We start from the raw sequence: 21,257 nt of genomic DNA, 5'->3' as shown, positions 1-21,257 counted from the left end.
GAATTTAAGTCCAGACATTTAAGTTATGGTGTGATAAAGAGATTTTTTTTATTTATTTTAATGCTATAATCATATTGGTCTCATTTAAAAAGAATACCACAGTAACCATTCCTGGGAAAACATATTCATATAGAAGAGAAAATATGACACAGTAAATCTACCAAAGTAATGTGTAACACTAATCTGCATTGCTTCTTTGACCCTCAGTTTCCTTATGTTAAAGTAGGTGTTTGGTAAGGATTAAATGAGACTATACAAAATAAATACATGAACAGACATGGTTAGCACCTGTAGGGACCAAGAGCAGCCTATTCCAAAATGTGCCACTTTGCTACATTTATTATTTTAAAGAGGAGTCACTTAAGAATCAGCTAATCCAAAACCAGCTGGCCCCTGTCCCAATTTGTCTCCAGAAAGCAGAAAATCAATCTTCTGTGTGAAAGGTACCCACTCTGAACCAGGAGGTAAAGAGACATCCTAATCACCAAAATAGGATGGTTAGAGCTGAAAAAACTATGTAAACAACCCTTGTCACTTCTTACTGGTTTACTACCACAGATCAAATTCCATTTAGAATTCCTTACTAATTGAAGCTCCCAAAGTGAAGTTTTCTTTGATCTGTCAATTCCTCACAGATTTATTGTCTCTTTGCCTAAAAAGCATAAAAACTGCCTGTCTTGCTCATTTTTTTTTAGTAATTTCATTACTAAATAATTTCATTACTAGTAATTTCATTATTGGGCCTTTGCATATAAATAATAAAACTTTGGGTTTTCTCCTGATGATGTCTCGCATCAATTTAATTCTAAAATCAGCTAGAACACCAAGAAGTGTAGAGGATGAATTTTTCCTCCCCCACAGCTCCATCCAGGTCCTGTTAACCAGCTGGTATTCCCATCACAGCTGCTAGGAGTGCTGTCTTGGAGATCATAGCTGCCTCTTTCCCTGCAAAATTGTTCTCCACTAAATGGGAGCCTCCTCAGGGGAAAATTATGGTCAATGATGAATTGACTTGTGGCTATAAAGGGCAGTCTTCCTTCCCTCAAGGTAGGACTAACTGTGCAATATATCTCATGCTCTAGAGTACCCCATGGGATCAAGCAGAAATCAGTCTACAGCTAGTATCACACTCTCACTTAGCTACCCCTTGTGCAGAAATCCCCATCCCAGGCTCTACACTTAGGAAGCTTAGATGTCACATAAAGGACCAGAACTGACCCACAGAAGGTATCCTATAAAGTTAGATATCATCATCATTACCAAAACTGTTCTTCAGTTAGATATCTATTTGTAAGTACAGTCCAGACCTAGACAATACTTCAGTTAATATCACTCAACATGTGAAGATAATTCCAAAATGAGCAAATGATTATCAGTTACCTCAATAGGTCCTACTTCAAAGTCAATGGAGATTTGCTGCTCCCTGATTTCTTTCAGTGCCGCCATAGTAATCCGAATATCATCTAGGTCTTTAATCTGACGATTCAGTTTCTTATTGAATTCTTCAACAAGTGTAAAAATGTTTTCCATCTCACTCCTGTATTTTTTGTTACAGTGACGGCCGATGAAAACCATCCAGGCCTTTGTCTCAGTAGTCAGAGTGAACTTCAAGTCAGCTATAAAACCCAAATGTCCACAGATCAGTTTGAAAAATCTGAACCAGTAGGAAAAGACAGAGTGCTGTTGTTCACCAATAATAAATACCTTGCAATTTACCTTGTAGTACATAAGAGAATCAAACTGAAAAAAAAAAGATTTTCCTACTCATTATGTATTCATTCATTTTATAAAGCTTGTCTTACAACAATTTGGAACATTATTTCGAAATACTAAAGAAAAAAGTACATTATCAAAACCATTGGAGATAAGCCTCAAATGTTTATCATTATTTATTAAAGGAAGGGTGAATTTTGATTCCAAATACAACATGCACGCCCTCTTTCTCTGAATTAGCATTTATTTTCAAGGTTTAGTAGCAATGTGTTCAAAATAGTACAGAATATATAATTATGCAGAAGGGAATTAAAAACAAATCTACAAATTGGTCTTAAACTTAAAGCCCATAAAAGGAAAGTCAATCTTAAAGATAGCTAGACTCTCTGGAATACTAATCTAGGTAAAGAGACAGAACAATACTGTTGAATTTTTATGAGAGAAAATGAACCAACCTGTGTACAGAGCAACAGCACCCACACAGATGCACTCCGGCTCAGCATTAATTTCCTGCTCTAGCTTTTGGAAATAGAGAATCTGAGATTCAAATTCAGAGAGCAAGGGGTTTTTCGTAATAAACATCATAACCATTTCTTCTTTCTCTTTTTGCCAAATATGATTGTAACGTTTAAAGCAATCCATAGATGTAATAACTTCCTAGAATACAAATAACACATTTGTGTTGAGAGGAAAGATGTGGAAATGGATGTATACATGAATGTTGGTCAACTGCTGTTGGTTCCCACAGGTCTGTTACAATCCTTAATTAGTGAGCTGTGTGAGTAGTTAGAAATGCCACAGAACTGGAACTAGGTACATCATGGACACAGTAAATCAAGAGCAGCAATGACAAAACTATTAGCTTTCCTAGCCAAAAGGAGAGGGGGATCGTTTCTAGAAACTGGAAAAAGAAAGTCCCTGAAGACTCTTTTGGATGAGCGCCTCTTGACTGGAGCTGGCCTTCTGTTCAGAAACCACAGTTGGGAATCATGCCACACCAAGGGTGCTATGGGAAAAATCTGCGGTCTGAGGTCACTCTCGTCCCCTCCCTCTTTTCCACACTACCACCAACATCAGACCTCCCCCATGACTCTCTCATTGGTCAAATTGGAAGACTCAATGGAAATCTATTAAGCTGTTCCCCAAGGGCAGAGGGCAGAGATAAGGTCTGGAGAGGCAAACAGAATATATCCAGCATCAAACTCCACTGGAAGGTTGCACAGAATCACATAAAATGTATACACCCATTGGATTAGGACTGGCATCTCTACAATATTAAATCTTCCCATCCAGGAACATAGTATATATTTCCAAATATTCTAATTTTTTAATTACTTGTTAACTGTTACAGGAATCTTCATAGAGACTCCACATACTCTTTATCATGTATGTTCCTAGGTATTTTTCAATGAAAAGTTCATTGTAAACAGGAGCTTTTTCCACTATTTTTATAACTGACTATGGATGGCATATAAGTTTTAAAAATTCATTTTTTTTATTTTTTTAAAGATTTTATTTATTTATTTGACAGAGGGAGAGATCACAATTAGGCACAGCAGCAGGCAGAGAGAGGAAGGGAAGCAGGCTCCCCACTGAACAGAGAGCCGGATACGGGGCTCGATCCCAGGACCCTGAGATCATGACCAGAGCCGAAGACAGAGGCTTTGACCCACTGAGCCACCCAGGTGCCCCCAAATTTCATTTTTTAATAAACAGTCCTCTTTGCTATAAAGTGTGCCTCTGTGAGATGAACCGGCTCCCTCACATTAGGTAACCAGAGAAGAGGCCGACGTAATGAAGAGGTCACATCAAATGCTATTTTTTCCAGCACTTTGTTCTGTACCAGCTAAAGCAGCAGCCAAGGAGGGGCACAATCTTGTGAGCCACGGTCCTTACACCACGTTTTCCTTTGGGGCCAATTTGGTCACCACTTCATTTCAACAATATCCTTTGCACAGTCCAACATGGTCTTTCTATATCGTATCCTTGTTTCCGTAACAGCATCTTCAAGTCTTTCTCAAACCTACCCGTTCACCAAGTTTCTTTCACTTTCTGATAATGAAGTTCTTTACTCACTCTACCCTTATTAAATGGGTGGATATTTTACTGGGACTGTCATAGTTTTGTAACTACAGTGATTAACAAAATTTCCTGGTTTCGACGATCTGCCTCAAACCTGGTTTTCCTCATAATCCATGTTAAATTAAACGTGCAACCTTGCACAAGAGGATTTTCAGGAATACACTCATTGTATTACAGCAGAGATGCCTACAATTTCAATTAACAACTAACTTAACTCTCATTGAGCCTTTTTTTTTCCAAATTAGCCTTGCAGATTTACATAACAGAAAATCATTATCTATAAATAATCATTGCTAATGTTTATACCTGTTGGGAATCAACTTTTCCTACTGACTTACAATTTCAGAGTTACATCTACATGAGAAAAAATTTTCTAAACTGAGATGGAATTAAAAATGCCATTACTGGGACACCTGGGTGGCTCCCTCAGTTAAGCATCTGCCTTCAGCTCAGGTCACAGTCCCAGAGCCCTGGGTTCGAGCCCCGCATCAGGCTCCCTGCTCAGTAGAGGAGTCTCCGTCTCTCTCTCCTGCTCCCCCTGCTTGTGCTCTCTCTGTGTCAAATAAATAAATAAATCTTTTTTTAAATGCCATTATTTGCAAAAAACATGACATTATTGACAGCATTCTCAATGGCCCAATCACTTCAGCAAATTTTACCTATAAGAAAACCAAGCAGCTTCACCCCACCATTCCCCACAGGCCGCTAAAATGTCTCTCCCAGCTTCAGGTTTAACCGCTACGGAGACGTCTCACTCATGAAAACACACAAAGCTAAGCTGCCACTACTTATCCCCACCAAACCAGTCCCCTGGCCCAGGCCGAGATGTTGGCGTTCATACCCAGGAAGAAGTGCCAAGCATGGGGACTTCACAAGCATATGATGTCTTGGCAAATGAATTACAGATTATCAAAGATGCCTGAATATGGGTAGAAATTCCAGAAGCCTGAGTTCTTTCAAATTTCTCTAATCTTTATAATATTACGAATATAGCCTAACTAAATAAGTTTTGGACTCTCACTTATCTTTTCTCACAGTGTCACTTGTTAGTAAATCGGAAGTTTTTAAAGTGGCGGTACCCACTCTATGTTAACAATACTGGAATTATAATAAAAACTTAATTTCAAAAGTTCTAAAAAAATAAAAAATAAAATAAAGTGGAGGTACCCTGGCGCTTTAAGGAAGAATTGCCTGCACTGCATGTGTACAGCTGTTCTGCTGATTTTTCCTGCCAAGGTTATTTCGATGGTTCAGTCCTGCTCATCCTTTCAAGGCAGGCAGGGCTGTAAGTTGATGGCCAGCTTATAGATCTGCTGAAAGTAGGTCAGATTTACATTCTGATCCAATCAGCTGTGGCAAGAAGAAAAGGGCTGGGATCATGGGATTTTCCCTGGTTGAGGCAGAATCACCCAGAAGGGTCCTGGGCTGCAGGGGAATGGCCACGTCTGGTACGATGCCTAAGTGTATATTTACTCTTCCGGAAGCAATTCATCCATCTCGTCAACCCAGAAAAAGTTCTTTGAGTTATTCTAAGTGCCTAAGGTTTGCACTTCCTTCATATAATAGAAAAGTCAATGCAACAGAAATAACACAAAGATAACCATTTTGTTGCCAGCAGTATGCTAATTTCGACTGCTATGACTTACCCTGCGATTTTCATAATCACGGCTGCTTATATTCAGTGAAAGTAATGAGCTTCATTATTGATTTATCTTATTGTATTTCCCATGATTACTGCAACATTCAAAAATATATCTGAATGTTTCTTATCATCATAGACTACTTACCTTTATCATTTCTGTGGAGCTTGATAAAGTCAGCGCTAGATAAATATTTGTTAAATTGAATTATGTGAACACTGTCCCTAGGGCAAAATTAAATATAGGATCAATGATATATTAAAAAGGGAAAATTGAAAATGCATGCATGTAAAAGCTTCCAGTTCCCTCAGGAACACACTGAAATTAAACTTAATAATATTTCTTCACATGGTTACAGCAATGACAGCTTTTCAAAATGTTTCCAAACAAACGAAGCTCATTCTCTCTGAACTGACTAACAGAAAAGATGTATTTGCTGAGTGACAACCATTCCCTCACTACTGAGAGTCATTTTTAAAGAGTCAACAGGTCTTGGAGGGAACGTGAATATAGACTGTTTTGAAGTAGAAATTGACTTCAGGGTTTTGAACCCTTCTAACAAGAACTGATTCGCCTGAATAAAAACAGGGCAGCTAGGAGAAGAGCAGGATGGAAGAAAAGTTTAACCTGAATTTATACCCCTGTTGAATATAAGTTTGTACCAACAGCACTACTATTTGCTCTGTCCTCTGTATTATCTTATTTCCACGTGGCAACACACATAAATTTTCAGCTGATGGTTTATGAGATTTACCTGACTATAAACATCTGAAAACCTGACTATAAATCGTACTAGGTTTCAGATGATACTAGTCACTACTGGTACCACCGAGTCTCTGAAAGGGAATCGCAACACCAGTTTTCTTTGAAACATACCAAAATGTTTAACAATTAGGTCTATGTGTACTAAATCAGTGAATACATAGGTTTACCGCATTAGACAGAACACTGTTTGAAATGTAGGAATAATCGCTCTTTTTCAGTTTGCAATCTAGGAAGAAAAATCTTAAGTTAAAACGAACATTTGCTGACCACATTCCAGGTTCCGTAGCTTCCCCCCGCTGCCAGCCCTGAAGACACAGTGGTTAATCCCCAGGCTGTGTGTAGGACAAGCTTGTGACCTTTGACCGCACACAGGCACACACTGCAAAGCACAGGGCTCTGACGGCAAGCCCTCTTGACATACCTTTTTGGTGGAGTTGATGATTGTGCTCAGCACGGAGACTAATTTCACAATCTCTTTGTTGTCGGACACATTCTTATAATAGTTCCTGGTTTGTACGGGAATGGGTAAGTTTACAGAGGCGACCTCAAAGGTATCTAAAAGCAAAAAAACAGCAAAAGAGAGAGAGGAAGAGAAAAGTTTATCTCAACAGCAAAGAGAATATGCTTTAACACTGAGGGGATTTCTGAAAGGAAGACACTTCTGTAAAGGGAGGACCTCTGACAGTCTCCTTCTTTGCAAAAGCAACTGAAAATGGGGAACATTTGTCAATATCAGCTTTTCAGAACTCTGGACATTAACCAAAGCTGGTAACAAGCCAAGTGGTGCTTCTTTATTCAAGAAAAAATGCTAAAATCGGGGTAACAATGGTGAGTTTTGAGGTGTTTTACTTCCTTAGGCCCACGGCCCCTCCCTGGCAATGTGGTAGCCTTGAGAAACACAGCCACAACCTAGACAACCTAGCAGTCACCGAGGGGCCAGACTGCACTGGGACAATTGTCCCTCTTTGACCTTTGGGAGGTTCTCTGGAAAAGACCCATTCAGAGTTTACTGTTACTTGACCTGACAGAACTCACTGAGTAAGGGCAGGAAAGAATCCCTATCACCAAGGCATTTGTTAGAAAACATCAGCAACAATTAACTTCACAGACGACTGTGACATTGATATTAGCTGAGCCAAACAAGAGGCTGACCAAAAAAATTAAAGATCTGGGGAATGAGAGATCCACAAAGGGCACTGGAAAGCCTTGACTTATCCCCTGGGGCTCTAGAAAGTCATGCGTCTTTTACAGAGCTATCCACATGCCCAGGAAAGCCCTAAAATGCCCCAGTCTTTTCCTTGGGCCTTTCACAATCAAGTAAAGAAAAGCTAAGGCAGTGTTGAAAACTTCCTGAGTATTCAGGGTGCTCCAGCACCCATACAGCTCCCAGGCAAAGGGTGTAAGCCTTAGCAGTCGAAAGGATTAGAAAGTCTCTGCGCAATCGTTAGCTGACCTTCAAACTAACCAGCCAGAGCCCACAGCAGTGCATACCACAGGAAAGACCATCTTACAGAATTAGTCCAGGAAAGTCAATACAGTCAGTAATGGAACAGTAACAACAGACTCTTGGGGCGGGGTGGGGGTAGGGGGTAAAACAAGCAGATTTTCAGAGCTGCCACACTATATTCTTTAAAACACCAAATTTGGGGAGGCACCTGGGTGACTCAGTGGGTTAAAACCTCTACCTTCGGCTCAGGTCATGATCTCAGGGTCCTGGGATTGAGCCCCGCATCGGGCTCTCTGCTCAACGGGGAGCCTGTTTCCCCCCTCTCTCTGCCTGACTCTCTGCCTATTTGTGATCTCTGTCAAATAAATAAATAAAATCTTTTTTAAAAATACCAAATTTGGGGGGCACCTAGGTGGCTCCATCAGTTAAGCATCTGCCTTCAGCTCAGGTCATGATCTCAGGGTCCTGGAATAGAGCCCCACTTTGGGCTCCGTGCTCCATGAAAAGCCTGCTTCTCCCTCTCCCTCTGCTACTCTCCCTGCTCCTGTGTGCCTTCTCTCTCTCTCTCTCTCTCTCTCTCTCTCTCTCACACACACACACACACACACACACACAAATAAATAAAATCCTTATAAATAAATATCAAGTTTTCAACAAAAATAAAACCAGTAAGCCATGCAAAGATAAAGAAAAGCGGTGCCCACACGTAATAACAGCATTCAATAAAACTATACATGAGAAAACCCAACGATGGAAATTACTAGGCAAAATTTCTATCAGCTTTTATAAAATGTTCAGAGAATGAATGAAAACCCGTTCTAAAGAATTAAAGGAGAGTGTGAGAATTGTGTCTCACAAAATAGGGAATACTGGTAATGAAACAGGAAAACAAGAGTCAACTGCAAATTCTGAAGTGGAGAACATAAATGGAATTCTCGAGAGGACCTCAACAGATTTGTCACTGGAAAAAAAAAATTAGTAACCTTGAAGATAATTTAAGATAGAAGATAAAGTTATTGATTTGAGGTATTTCTTCTTTTGTAAATTTCCCGCTAAGTGCTGCTTTAACTGCATTTCATAAATTTTGACAATTTCTCTTTTTAACTCTCTTTTGTCATGACAAAAATATATATACAGCTTCTCATTAAACATTTTTTTCTTTGCAATCTCAGATATAACTCATGACTGAGCATAGTTTGAGCTTAGAAAATTCTGAATTTTAAACTATTCTAGGACATAAAGCTATGTTTCCAAATAACATAAAAATTGAAATGAACACAATAACATATGCTTTTTCGGGTTAAATAAATAATTCCGTAAGTTGTGGGCAAAGTTGCTTTGAGCTATTTTTATCCTCCTCAGTAACAGACAATTTTAAAGAGAAACCTGCTTCAGTTTCTTCTCATGGTTCGTTGATTTATCATACAGGGAGATAAAGAAAAATTGAAAATTACATGGGTCTGCCTTTTGCAGAGTTGCCTTAGAGTTTGCAGGACTAAGGGCAACATTTAATGTCATTCGCGACTTGGATAGCATATGTTCTCTAATTTTACAGACTACAAATGAAAACCATGAGATATACAGCAAAAATCACATGTCAGCACAACAGGACACATAATGGGTTAAGATGCAAAATGTGTCTTAAATCTCAGAAAATATTCATTATGAGGATGACAAGTTTCTCTTTAAACTGTGAGACTGAAGTCCTTCTTCTCCCCCTGTTCCTAGCATTACATTGGACCAGAAATCAGTGAGGCACCACATCTGGGACATAGACACTAAAGAAACACAATTCATCATGGAGTCATTAAAACACATGGATTTTTATATTACATTAATTTAAAATAGGCTCATAAATTAATATTCCAATCAACACTGATTTACGAATTGCATGGAGGGAAAAATCCATTTGAGGTCCTTCGACATTGCTTTTCAACGAGTGGTTCAAAAGAACCAAAGGAACATTCACCTTGAGGTCCGTTTTCTCCCATTTCAACATCAGAATCACTGTCTTCATTATTCTGCAAAGCAGCCATTTTTCTCTCCTGCATCTTTTTCTACAAAGTAAAAGGATATTTTTCAGCTCGGTCCCATCCATAAAAGCGGCACCTTCCATATGCAATGATGCCTTCACCCCACACCCACCTTGGACAGCAGCTCGCTGCTCCACTGTCTAACCCCCTTGGTGACACTGACGATGCAGTCCACGGCTTTATTCAGTGTCTGCTGTATGTCCTCCAGGGCAGGGACCATGGCAATGTTGGGAATGGCCAGAGTGATGCCTGCCCGGAAAATGGGCAGGCTGTTCTGCTTCAGCCTAGATGCACTCTTACTGTCTGGGTTAACACAAAAGAGGGAAGGCTTACAACTTTTTTTATTTAAAGTGGGATTTATTTCCTTTTAAGCCAGGAAAATTTAAAGCACCTGGAACAACACATAGGACATACATTATCAGACAAATATTTGGGGGATGAATGAAAGCGACGGAGGAACTCATTTTGTTCAATGTAACGCAGTTCAGTGGAACTCGACAGAGTTTCTGCTGATCTAAAACACCTCAAATGAGGCTGTCCACACACCAGCCTCCCAACGAATTAGTTACATGTGGAGTAAGGAAGCAAGGCATGAAGAACAACAAGAGCTGTCAGAAGAAGCCAACCTCAGAACAAAAAACCAGTTTGGAATTTCACATAAAACATATGCCTTTTCTACCACAGTGTGTATAACCCAAACTGGGAGCAGTTAAAGACTGAAGATGAAATAAAGTGTAACTCACTATCTATATCCAAGGGGCTTTTCAAGTTGCATATAGGTATAACTATTGGTATAGGAATAAATACATAAATGTGTGTGTGTCTGTCTGTCTGTCTGTCCACATGCATGCATGTGCATGTAACTTTATATAGTTGAAAATACCTTCAATATATAAAGTTGGAGAAGACGTGTGATTTAATATTCAGCACATCAACCAATATATCCCTTTGTTAGATAAAAGCACTATCTTCTGTTCCATGCTACCAATCAAAAATCTCTTCAATGTATCCACTTTTATTCCACTTTTAATTAAATATTAGGGACACTTCCCCTTAAATGCCAATATTCAAAACAAATAGGGTTTATTACCCTATCATTTTGCAATTTGAATTAATAATGTATTTTCATTTTTAATTGAAAATTTAATTTCAGAATGTCTCTAGATTTGATGGATTTTTGTGGCTCATCTGGGAGACGCAACACCCATTTCTGAATTTTGCTGTTGAGAAAATGATTGTATTAAGAAGGAACAAACCAGCTGGAAAGTAATAAATTGACACAAAAGTAGTAAAGAAATGTTCTGCTTTGGAGAGTACGGATTAATAAGATCTACTTCACAGGAAGTGTTGGGATAATCAGCGTTCTTACAAGGAAGCTCTCAATAAATGATGGATTTTTAAAAATTATTTAAAAATAACAGGAACACACACACACACACACACAAGCAACAACCTGGGCTGCCAGTAGGCAAACTGCATGGAATTATTACCCCGGAAGTTTGTCGTGTTGGAGGAATGAATACGCCTGCGGATGGCCTCTAGTGTGTTCCTTGTAACTTTCAGAAGCGCATCCATGTTCTGGTGGTTGAAATGGGAAAGCAGCCCACAGGCTTCCTCCTCTAACATCTCAGTCTCCTTCTTCTTTCTCAGGATTGTCGCCAAAGGCAGGAGGCCTGCCGGGGCCTTGCGGGATGGTGTTGAGGTGTCTGACTTTCCTTCTTCTCTCTTTGCTACTACAAGATGAGAAGATTGAGAGAGATGGAGAAAGAAAGAGCCATCTACTGCAATTAAAGAGAAGAAAACTAAGATAATTATTTGCAAGTTGAATAATACTTAAATTTCAGGTTTCCTAGAAGGTGAGTCCATCAAAGAACAGGAAGAAGAAATTGGGGCACGTGATGGGCTGATGAAGGCCTCTCCTACTCAGTGTGAGGAAACAGGAGGAGAGACAGGAGCTATGGTTGTAAAGGCAAGACCAGACCACAGGGACCTGGGTTCTGATGCTCTCTCTCCTCCACCAGTAGCCATATAGCCTTGGGAGAATCACTTTCCTTCTTGCCTCTCAGTGTCCTCATCTGTTCTACAGAAGCTCTGCTTTAGTACAGGTAGAGGTTCTCCGATGGTGATTCCAACCCATCAACCATCCTACTCTATCAATAAGGTACATGTGTGTAGTTTAACCAAAAATAAAGGGGTGAATGACAATATGCCCAGAATCATAATTTCAGATTTATAAATATCCTTATAAAATGAGGAGAGTATTTACAGAAGGGTGAATTTAATCACTACATAGAAAGTGAAATTTTAGTTTTCAGTAACGTCCTAGAAAAATAAGACCCTTCCATGACCCCATCTCTTACCTGAACTTTCGTTTTTTGAGTCAGCACCATTCATATTAGACACTACATCACTTTCTTCTTTGGATAGAACTTCTACATCCAGCAACATATTTATTAGCTCATTCACTGCTTCCTCCACTAATGAGCTTTTAAAATTTAGTATCTGAGCACCCTTTACACAAAGGTCCTATCAAAAGAAAAAGAACATGGTGTCATATCTGTCTAGCTCTTGAGACCACAGCAATAACAATAGTAATGTCATAGATTCAGCTTCTAGATGGGATTTTGGCCTCCAACGATGCTTGGCCACACCCCTCACATGAACCTGGGCCAGGCATCCCGTAAAGGAACACATCAAAGATAGGGATTCTACTGAACAGCACAGACAGACCAAAATGACACTTACTTCTCCAACAGTGGGGAAAATACCTCTGAAAGTTTATCAGCAGCCTCTCTTTCCATGAAGTGTCCTTTATTTCACATCAGTCTGCTCTAGCCAGCCTTCCTTCTCTCCTCACCTTTGGCAACAAGCCACAGTCAGCCCCTAATTAATTTCAGATTCCTCTCCCCTCCCAGGAGAGTCCTTTTTTTTTTCAAGAATGATATTTAACAAATATAAACTAATATGACTGGGACACTGGAATCAATTCTGTACAGACAGACAGATAAATAATGGATGGATGGATGGACGGATGGATGGATGAATGGATGGATGGACGGATGGATGGAGATAGAGACAGATGATACAGACAGTCAGCAATTTACCACGTGGCTGGACAGTAAGCCCGTGTGAGAATGGATTCTCTTAGTTGGCCACAGCCCCCAGTTCCTTCCCAAGCCCCACCATCACTCATCTTGAGACTCCTCTCATGTGCTCATGGACCATCTACTCCAAACGTCAGCTTCATGGCTCATTTACCTCCTCATCACCAATGACTTTCACCTCTACTCTACTGCTGCAGGGCACATGGTGTTTTGATACCATTGACATAGGAACATTCTGATGTGTCCCGAAACAAACTATTAAACTTCCTTATCATCAAATAAAATATAAAGCAAGTTGGGAACGTCACTCCCAACTCAGAACTTCACCCAACTACCAAACTCCATCCCTAGCCTTGAGACCATCAGGAAAAAAAGGTGGGTTGGAGACTGGGTAAGAGATGGGATAGAGTTAGCACCATCCAATAATAAGTATAGACTCTGGCACCAAAATTCCTGGGTTCAAATCCTAGCTCTGCATGATTTGGGAAATCCTTGGTTTCCAATCTGAAAAGTGGTGACTAAGGTAGAACCTACCTAAGCTGTTGGGAATATTCCATAAGATAATGTACATAAAATACTAGAACAGAGACTGGTAAGTACTCAGAAAGTATTTGTTTTGTCAGCAAATCATACATAATCACAAGACCTACATTTGCCCAGGTTTGTTCATCTCTGTTCAAGGAACAGAAACCAGTTCCTTGTCCTCTGAGAGGCCGCTCTATGTGTTTTAAAATCTGTATCATAAATCCCTCACTCTACACACTGTTTCCTAATGACTTGGTTTCTCAGTTCAACCATTCTTTTGCAAATACCCTTACTTCTATCACTCCCTCAGCCTTCCACTGCCCCACTCAGGAGAAGCCCAAACCACATGAACCAGGTAAGCAACCCTCTCCACCTGCATACACAAGTCAAGGCAATGCAGGTATTGTACTGGGAATTCGTGCTCCCCAAATTCAGTCAGGCCCCCAACATACCCCAGAATGATTCTACATGACTTTAGTCATGTTCCTCTACTGGCCCCCATATCAGCTGTATCCTCAAATCCTTGTATCCCCAAATCTTTACACCATCCTCTCCCACATACTCAGCTAATAGCCTTGATTTCTACAGCACAAAGCAAATGACACAGGGACTCACCCAACTCCCTGACCCCGTGCCCTCACCCTGAAGACAAACTGGCTTCTATCATTAATCCCTTTTCAGTGAATACAGTACTTCCCCTTCTCCCTAAGAATTATCACATAACCTGAGTTCTAAATCACGGACTCCTCTGCTTCCCCAGATACCATGCTTACTAACCATTCCTTTTCTCCTTCCTCCTTCCCCCTCAGCATAAGAACATAAGAGATGAACCTCAATGAAACATCTCTCTCTTCCTCCAACTATCATAACAAGTTTCTGCCTCAGGGCCTTTGCACTTACTGTTCCCTTTGCCTGGACTTCTCTTCCCCAAAGTTATTCACATGGCTTGCTCTTTCACTTCCTCTGCTCAAATGTGATCCCAGAAGTCAGCCCTGTCCATCAACATAAATCACAACTCTCTGTCAGTTATGCCTTTTCTTCATTACCCTCTTAATTTTTCTCCATTGAGCTTATTACCACCTGATTTATTGTTGGTTTTTTGCCATTTTTGTTTATTTGCTCTTCTGTATCCTACACTTGACAAGGGCTCCATGAAAGCAGGAATTTCATCTGTTTTGTTCACAGCTGTATCCCCAAGCAGTGGTTTGCATAGAAGCACCATAAAAATTGTTGAAGAATAAATGAATTATAAAAAGTAAACAAATTCAAGGGAAAGCAGTCACTTAATTGGTAATCGCTGATTTTGGTAATCAAAATGCAAATTAAAATTAGGTTCTATGATTTTGCTACTTAAACTAAAATTAATAAATTAGAATTTCTGATTATTTATTACAATAAATTTACTATAGTTTATTTATAACAAATTTGTTGTTTTATTATATACCTCATTATAAAATCTTTATTACAATTCATTACAATTACAATAAAACAGTATCTGTTGGAAGATAGTGAAATTGGTACTATCATATTGCTGAGGGCATTGTAAGTTGATGTCATCCTTTTGAAAAGCAATTTGGCTACAAATATTAAGAGCTATTAAATGAACACACATTCTTTGATGCAATAATTTTACTTTGAAGGAAGAAATACTCCCAGAGGGGAAAAACATGGTACATATAAATATATTCATTATAGCTCTTGGCAAAAACAGCAAAACTTTGGAAACCATCCAAATGTCCAGCAATGAGGAACGAGTAAGTAAATTAAGGTACATAAGCTCAATAGAATATTCTGAAGGCATCATTGAAAAGGTTGACTATGAAAGCCACATAGCAACATGAAAAATATTTCTTGAAAAGATGTTAAGTGGGAGAGAAAAACACTATTTGCAACTTTATTAAGAGGCATATAACTAGGCAATACACCAAAATCATAACAGCGGCGGTCTAACTGATAAAAATCCTACTTCTTTCCATTTTTAAAAATATTCTAAAAATTGGGCTTACATTGAAAAGGAACACTTTTATGAAATAATACTAAGAATAGGGGTAATATTAAAACCATGGACCCCAGTTTTGCCCAGAGGGCAAGATCATGACAGGTGAGCAGGGGAGGTGGAGATTTGGGGGTCTGGACAGAGTTTGTAAATCTGAATAAAGGAGGAAATGGGAATTTCTAAAATGTAGACATTAAATTTTGATTATCTAACAGTAATTTAATGTAAACTGAAGATGACTGCATATCCAGAAAAGGGTTATCGGGACAGGCCTGACTCTGCATGCCAGGTTGGTCTCTGGCTGGCGTCGGGGGCCTGGATGTCACGAAGGTTCCCACTCTGCCTTACCCAGCTGTCCAAAGAGTGCAGCTACTCCTGCTAACCTGTCTTCCTTCTGGGTATCTGGAATTTGGGTGCATCCTAGGCAGAGGGTGCCTCTGTGGCCAGACCCTTTGGAAACCCCAGGCACTGAGTTTCCCCGGGGCTTCCCTGTGCAGAAATGTTGCAAACATGTTGCTGCATTTTTGTTGCTGGGGCGAGAGTAAACTCTCTGTGGCCCCTCATGATAGGGGGACAGTATAAGGAAGCTTACACAAGCAGTCCTCCAAACTCCCGCCTCTTTCCCCTTAGGGTCTGACTATCTTTACCACATCCCTGTAGTAAATCTCAATCCTCAGTGCAACTAAATGCTGGGTTCCAGGAGTCTTTCTTACAAATCTTATGTCTTACGTCTTATCTTAAAGATTAATCTAAGATTAAATGTTATCTTGGGGGCGCCTAGGTGGCTCAGTGGGTTAAAGCCTCTGCCTTCGGCCCAGGTCATGATCCCAGGGTCCTGGAATCAAGCCCTGCATCGGGCTCTCTGCTCAGCGGGGAGCCTGCTTCCTCCTCTCTCTCTCTGCCTGCCTCTCTGCCTACTTGTGATCTCTCTGTCAGGTAAATAAATAAAATCTTTTAAAAAAATGTTATCTTAAATCTTAATCTACCATTCTCATAAATCATCCTTCTAGTGGTGATGTCTTGGGGACTCCTGACATGCCAAATTAAAACCATCCCTGATGGGGCACCTGGGTGGCTCAGTGGGTTAAAGCCTCTGCCTTCGGCTCAGGTCATGGTCTCAGGGTCCTGGGATCAAGCCCCGCATCGGGCTCTCTGCTCAGTGGGGAGCCTGCTTCTCTGTCTCTCTCTCTGCCTGACTCTCTGCCTACTTGTGATCTCTCTCTCTGTCAAATAAAATCTTTAAAAAAAAAAAAAAAAAACCATCCCTGATGAATTCTTGTACTCAGGATGCCCATCAGGAACACTGCAAATGAGGATGCCAAAATGACATTCCCAAAAGGCTGCTTCACGGAGAGAGCATGGTTTCTAGGATCTTAATCCCAGCATAGGGGAGAAAGGGTTCCTTTCGCAAAAAAAGTTTGAGAAATAGTGGGCCAAAGAAAATTAAATGGGCTCTTTATGTAAGAGACTTTCTGACAGCCTTTATTTTAACTGTTAATATACAGGAAGGGTCCAGCCTTTACCCTGAGCAGTTTGAACACAGACGCAGCCTTCCTAGTATCCTGGCAGTGGCTGCAGGACTGTGTACCGTAGAACACCAGTTTGGGAAGTGGTGTTCTCCAGAAATGTTTAAAGAAGAAATGCTGTCCCAAAGAGATTTAACACAAATGTCTTATTAATTAACACTAGCCTACTGGAAACTTCAACAAAATAGCTCAATTCTTCAAAAAATATGGAAAACGAGAAATGTGTCTCGTGGCAATTTCTCTCCTACTGATATGAAAAGAAACGGTCTGTTCCTCATGTCTAGGTGATGCCTTAGATACGTTCCTCTTCGGTTTCAAATTACTGTCAGAAGGCTCAGCATTGGATCACATCTATCACAAACCAATCATAGACAGAAAAAAAGTGTAACTTATGCATCAAAAAATGCCCTTTATTTAAAAAATTTTAATAAAGGGGTGCTTGGGTTGGTTAAGCTTCCAACTCTTGATTTTGGCTCAGGTCATGGCTCTGTGCTGGGTGTGGATCCTGCTCAAGATTCTCTTTCTCCCTCTCCCTCTGCCCCTCCCCCACCCCCACTCTCTCCAAAAAAAAAAAAAAATTTTTTAACAAAAACATCAATTTCCTAATCACCTTTGTCATTTGGAGGAACTCTGCACAGGTAAGTGGCTCCTCCTGGGGGAGCTGGCAAAGCGCCGTGCTGCTCATTTCTTCCAGAACGGCATCAATGCGGAACTCCATCAGATCGTTGACCCTGTCAAGCAGCAATTCCAGGTCCTCTTTGGAAAGAATAAAAGAGATTAAGCATTTTGTTTAAAAAAAAAAAAATGCACACGACTGGGGGGTCTGGGAGGCAGTTGGCTAAGCCTCCATCTTGGTTTTAGTTCAGGTGGTGATCTCAGAGTCATGAGATCCAGCTCCACATCAGGCTGTGCTTGAGATTCTCTCTCTCTTTCTCTCTCTCTCTCAACTAAATAAATAAACCTTTTTAAAAAAAATCCACCTGACCAAACTGCAGTAGTGAAATCAGGATTAAAGTCACTCCAGCCCATTTCTCACTTGAGTTTCCGCACACTGTTCTTCGTCTAACCAGCTTCCTTCCTGCTCGGGCTCTATCCACCTGCCACATTCTGACTCCGACTTGAAGAACTCACTTCAACGCAACACCACCAGGAGGCTTCCTGGGAATCTGTGCTTAATTCCAGCAGCACCCCTCCCTCTGCCCCGGCACTGACCCCAGAGCATCCCTCCATCACCGCATGTACCATACTGCCTCCTCATCGACTCATCACAGGTCTTTCCTTCTGGAATTCCCCTTTGTCATCCTTGATTCCTCAACACAGCCTATTCCACAGAAGGCAGCCAACAGATGATCTTTTTTTAAGATTTTACTTTTAAGTGATCTCTACACCCAACATGGGGTTCAAACTTAACAACCCCGAGACCAAGAGTCACCGAATCTACAGACAGAGCCAGCCAGGTACCCCAACAGATACTATTGAAGTGAAATTTCTTCAATTTTTCCTTTACAGTTACTATCATAAGGTACCTTTTTTAGAATTGTGCTGAAGTAATACTGAACACTAAGTTCCATGGACAGAAAGGTCAATTCTAGAGGAAATTAACACTTTTACATCAAAAGTCAGAACGATGGGTAATAAAGCTCCAGCTAAGGGATGATACCATTTCAACGGATACCGTAGAATGAGTTCTCTTTCATTCTGATACGGCTTTTGTCTGGGGAATGAAGTTAAAATTGAATCCATGTTATATACTCATAATGTGTCAAAGACATAAAACACTCCCTTAAATAAATACCTTTTCTTCCTCAAGAATAAGGCCCTAGAAGTTTTCAATTATCTCTAAGATAATACCAAGATACGAAAAAGTTCTGCCTGTTAAGGTTTCCTACTAAAAGAGAGCCAGACTTCTATGTGAGCATGCGTGCACAACATAATTCTTCACTCTTCTGATTCTTGAAAGCTCCTTCAAGGACATCTGTGACCCACCACACCCCCACAAGATGTCCACATCCTAATCCCCCACAAATGCTACCTGATATGGCAATGGGGACTTTGCAGATGTGAGATGTAGAGACCATGCCTAATTATCTAGGTGGGAATTATCTACACTCAGTGGGGCCACTGCGGCCAAAAGGGTCCTTGTAAGAGGGAGGTAGCAGAGTTGGAGTCAGACAGAAGACAATTTACCCATGAAAGCAAAGAAACAGAGATTTGAGAATAATATGTTGCTAGCTTTGAGGATGGAGTGACCATGAGTCCAAAGGATGTAGACGGCCTCTGGACACTGGAAAAGATTCTCCTCTAAAGCCCCCAGAAGGAACTATCTCTGCTGACACCTTGATTTTTAACTCCCAAAGAGCCATTTTAGACTTATAACCTCCATCTTGGATCTTTCACTTAAATCACAAAAAGAAAACAAAATCAGAGAACTAAGGAGAACTTTAGAAACTAGCTCCTGTCTCCAACTAACATTATAATAAAACATCCAAGTGTAAACATTCTAATCCTAATATTCTCTAGGGAGAATAGTATTGAAGTCTACCTTGGTAGCCTATTCTAATTTGGTTTGGAAAACTCTATGACGTTTTTATGCCTTCCATAAATACCTCCTTCTAGAATGTTAGCCTATTTCCTCCTGTTTTAGTTCCCAGGGAAATGTATTTTGGGAAGACTATTGGTTTAGAGGCAAGAGAGCTGTATTCCAAACTCATCCTTTCTGCTTACATCTCTGTCACATCAGAAGTCACTCGGCATCTCCAGATCAGTTTTCCAACTTTAAATTGCCCATCTTATTTAAAGACTAGTGTCCAATAATAATAATAGTTTTTAAATGTAGTTAATCTCTGGGGATAAAATTAAATAGTGAATATACACAGTTTCTAGGAAATCAACAAGTTCATGTATTTTGATAAAATTCCCTTGGGAACACTTTAAGAATAACCCTCCCATTGTATTATTTACATCACAGTTCTCTAGAAGAAATTATACAGTAGACAATAAGAACTCAGCCTTACAAAATGAGAAATAATAACCATTCAGACAGACTTACTGATCTTTGCAAAAGTGTTTTTTAAGTACATCTCAATGTTCAGTGAGGTCCAGGTAAGGGCAGCCAGGCCAGGCCGGAGAGCTTCGTCCACTTTAGCCAAATGAGGGGCCATCAGCGGCTCTACGGTGGGAGGCACTTTTGACTTCACTCTCTGATATTCAGCCAGCATCATCTGTAATGAAATGGAGGTTAAATGATCAATTAATATCACACTTTCAATATCTTGGGTTTTTTGGTCCAAAAGGATGGCCTCTATTTAGGGTCCAGCTATAGGGCTCCAAGAGCAGCCTGGCAGCTCCAGGGGCAAAAACAAAACAAGAATAGAAGATGATTATGCTGAGTGAAATAAGTCAAGCAGAGAGAGTCAATTATCACATGGTTTCACTTATTTGTGGAGCATAACAAATAGCATGGAGGACATGGGGAGTTAGAGAGAAGGGGGTTGGGGTAAATTGGAAGGGGAGGTGAACCATGAGAGACTATGGACTCTGAAAAACAATCTGAGGGGTTTGAAGTGGCGGGGAGGTGGGAGGTTGGGATACCAGGTGGTGGGTATTATAGAGGGCACGGATTGCATGGAGCACTGGGTGTAGTGAAAAAATAATGAATACTGTTTTTCTGAAAATAAATAAATGAAAAAAATAAAGAAGAAGAAGAAGCCACTTGATGTAATGAAAAAAAAAAAAAAAAGGAATGGAAGATGAGAAATTGCTCCCTAAACATAAATTCCTAATCCAATAAAAAACAGCTGAGGGACGCCTGGGTGGCTTAGTTGGTTAAGCAGCTGCCTTCAGCTCAGGTCATGATCCCAGCGTCCTGGGATCGAGTCCCACATCGGGCTCCTTGCTCGGCAGGGAGCCTGCTTCTCCCTCTGCCTCTGCCTGCCATTCTGGTGCTCACTCTCTCTCCCTCTCTCTCTGACAAATAAATAAATAAAATCTTTAAAAAAAAAAAAATACAGCTGAAGAAGAGGGAAAAAAGAACTTAAGAGTATGAGTTTCGCACCCCTTACCCAGTCCAAAGGGGGAGAAAAGTTCTAAGGTCAAGTGAGTTTCCTAAACCAAGTTACCAGTGCCTTAGCCTGTGCATCACGAGGCTCATTCCTTCAGCTTTGCACGTGGGCACCCTGCTCTGCCTGCTCTTCTGGGCACTTCCTGGGACCATACTCGTCACCTGAAGTGTTGGGGTCACCAGAAGTCCGCCTGAGCCACTGCTGAAATCAAAGGCCAAGTTTTGATGTAAGACCCAAAGCATAAAAGGAGTCAGGAGCCAGCGTTTTTGTGAGCAAATGTCATGGCTTTAGGTATCACACATACGCCAAAGACAACCAAATTCACGTCTCAGCCCATATCTCACTCCTAAAGTCTAGATTCATAT

General features: G+C 40.5%; 1 protein-coding gene across 1 annotated transcript in view; it reads right to left on the bottom strand.

The window, feature by feature from the left end:
* DNAH5 (dynein axonemal heavy chain 5) overlaps positions 1–17,670 on the bottom strand; it is a 168,892-nt gene extending 151,222 nt beyond the window's left edge. Inside the window, exons 1-8 of the mRNA XM_044233758.1 lie at positions 17,442–17,670; positions 12,041–12,206; positions 11,171–11,413; positions 9,793–9,983; positions 9,617–9,704; positions 6,622–6,755; positions 2,169–2,370; positions 1,381–1,616 (exon numbers count right to left, since the gene is read on the bottom strand). Coding sequence (XP_044089693.1) covers positions 1,381–1,616; positions 2,169–2,370; positions 6,622–6,755; positions 9,617–9,704; positions 9,793–9,983; positions 11,171–11,413; positions 12,041–12,206; positions 17,442–17,549 — 1,368 coding nt within the window. The 5' untranslated portion in view covers positions 17,550–17,670. The remainder of the gene's footprint in view (positions 1–1,380; positions 1,617–2,168; positions 2,371–6,621; positions 6,756–9,616; positions 9,705–9,792; positions 9,984–11,170; positions 11,414–12,040; positions 12,207–17,441) is intronic.
* Between the last annotated feature and the right edge of the window lie 3,587 nt (positions 17,671–21,257).

The sequence above is a fragment of the Neovison vison genome, chromosome 1 (assembly GCF_020171115.1).
Source record: "Neovison vison isolate M4711 chromosome 1, ASM_NN_V1, whole genome shotgun sequence".
Classification (NCBI taxonomy): Eukaryota; Metazoa; Chordata; class Mammalia; order Carnivora; family Mustelidae; genus Neogale; species Neogale vison.
The sequence above is the reverse complement of the archived record's forward strand: the minus strand, read 5'-3'. Positions and strand labels throughout refer to the sequence as shown.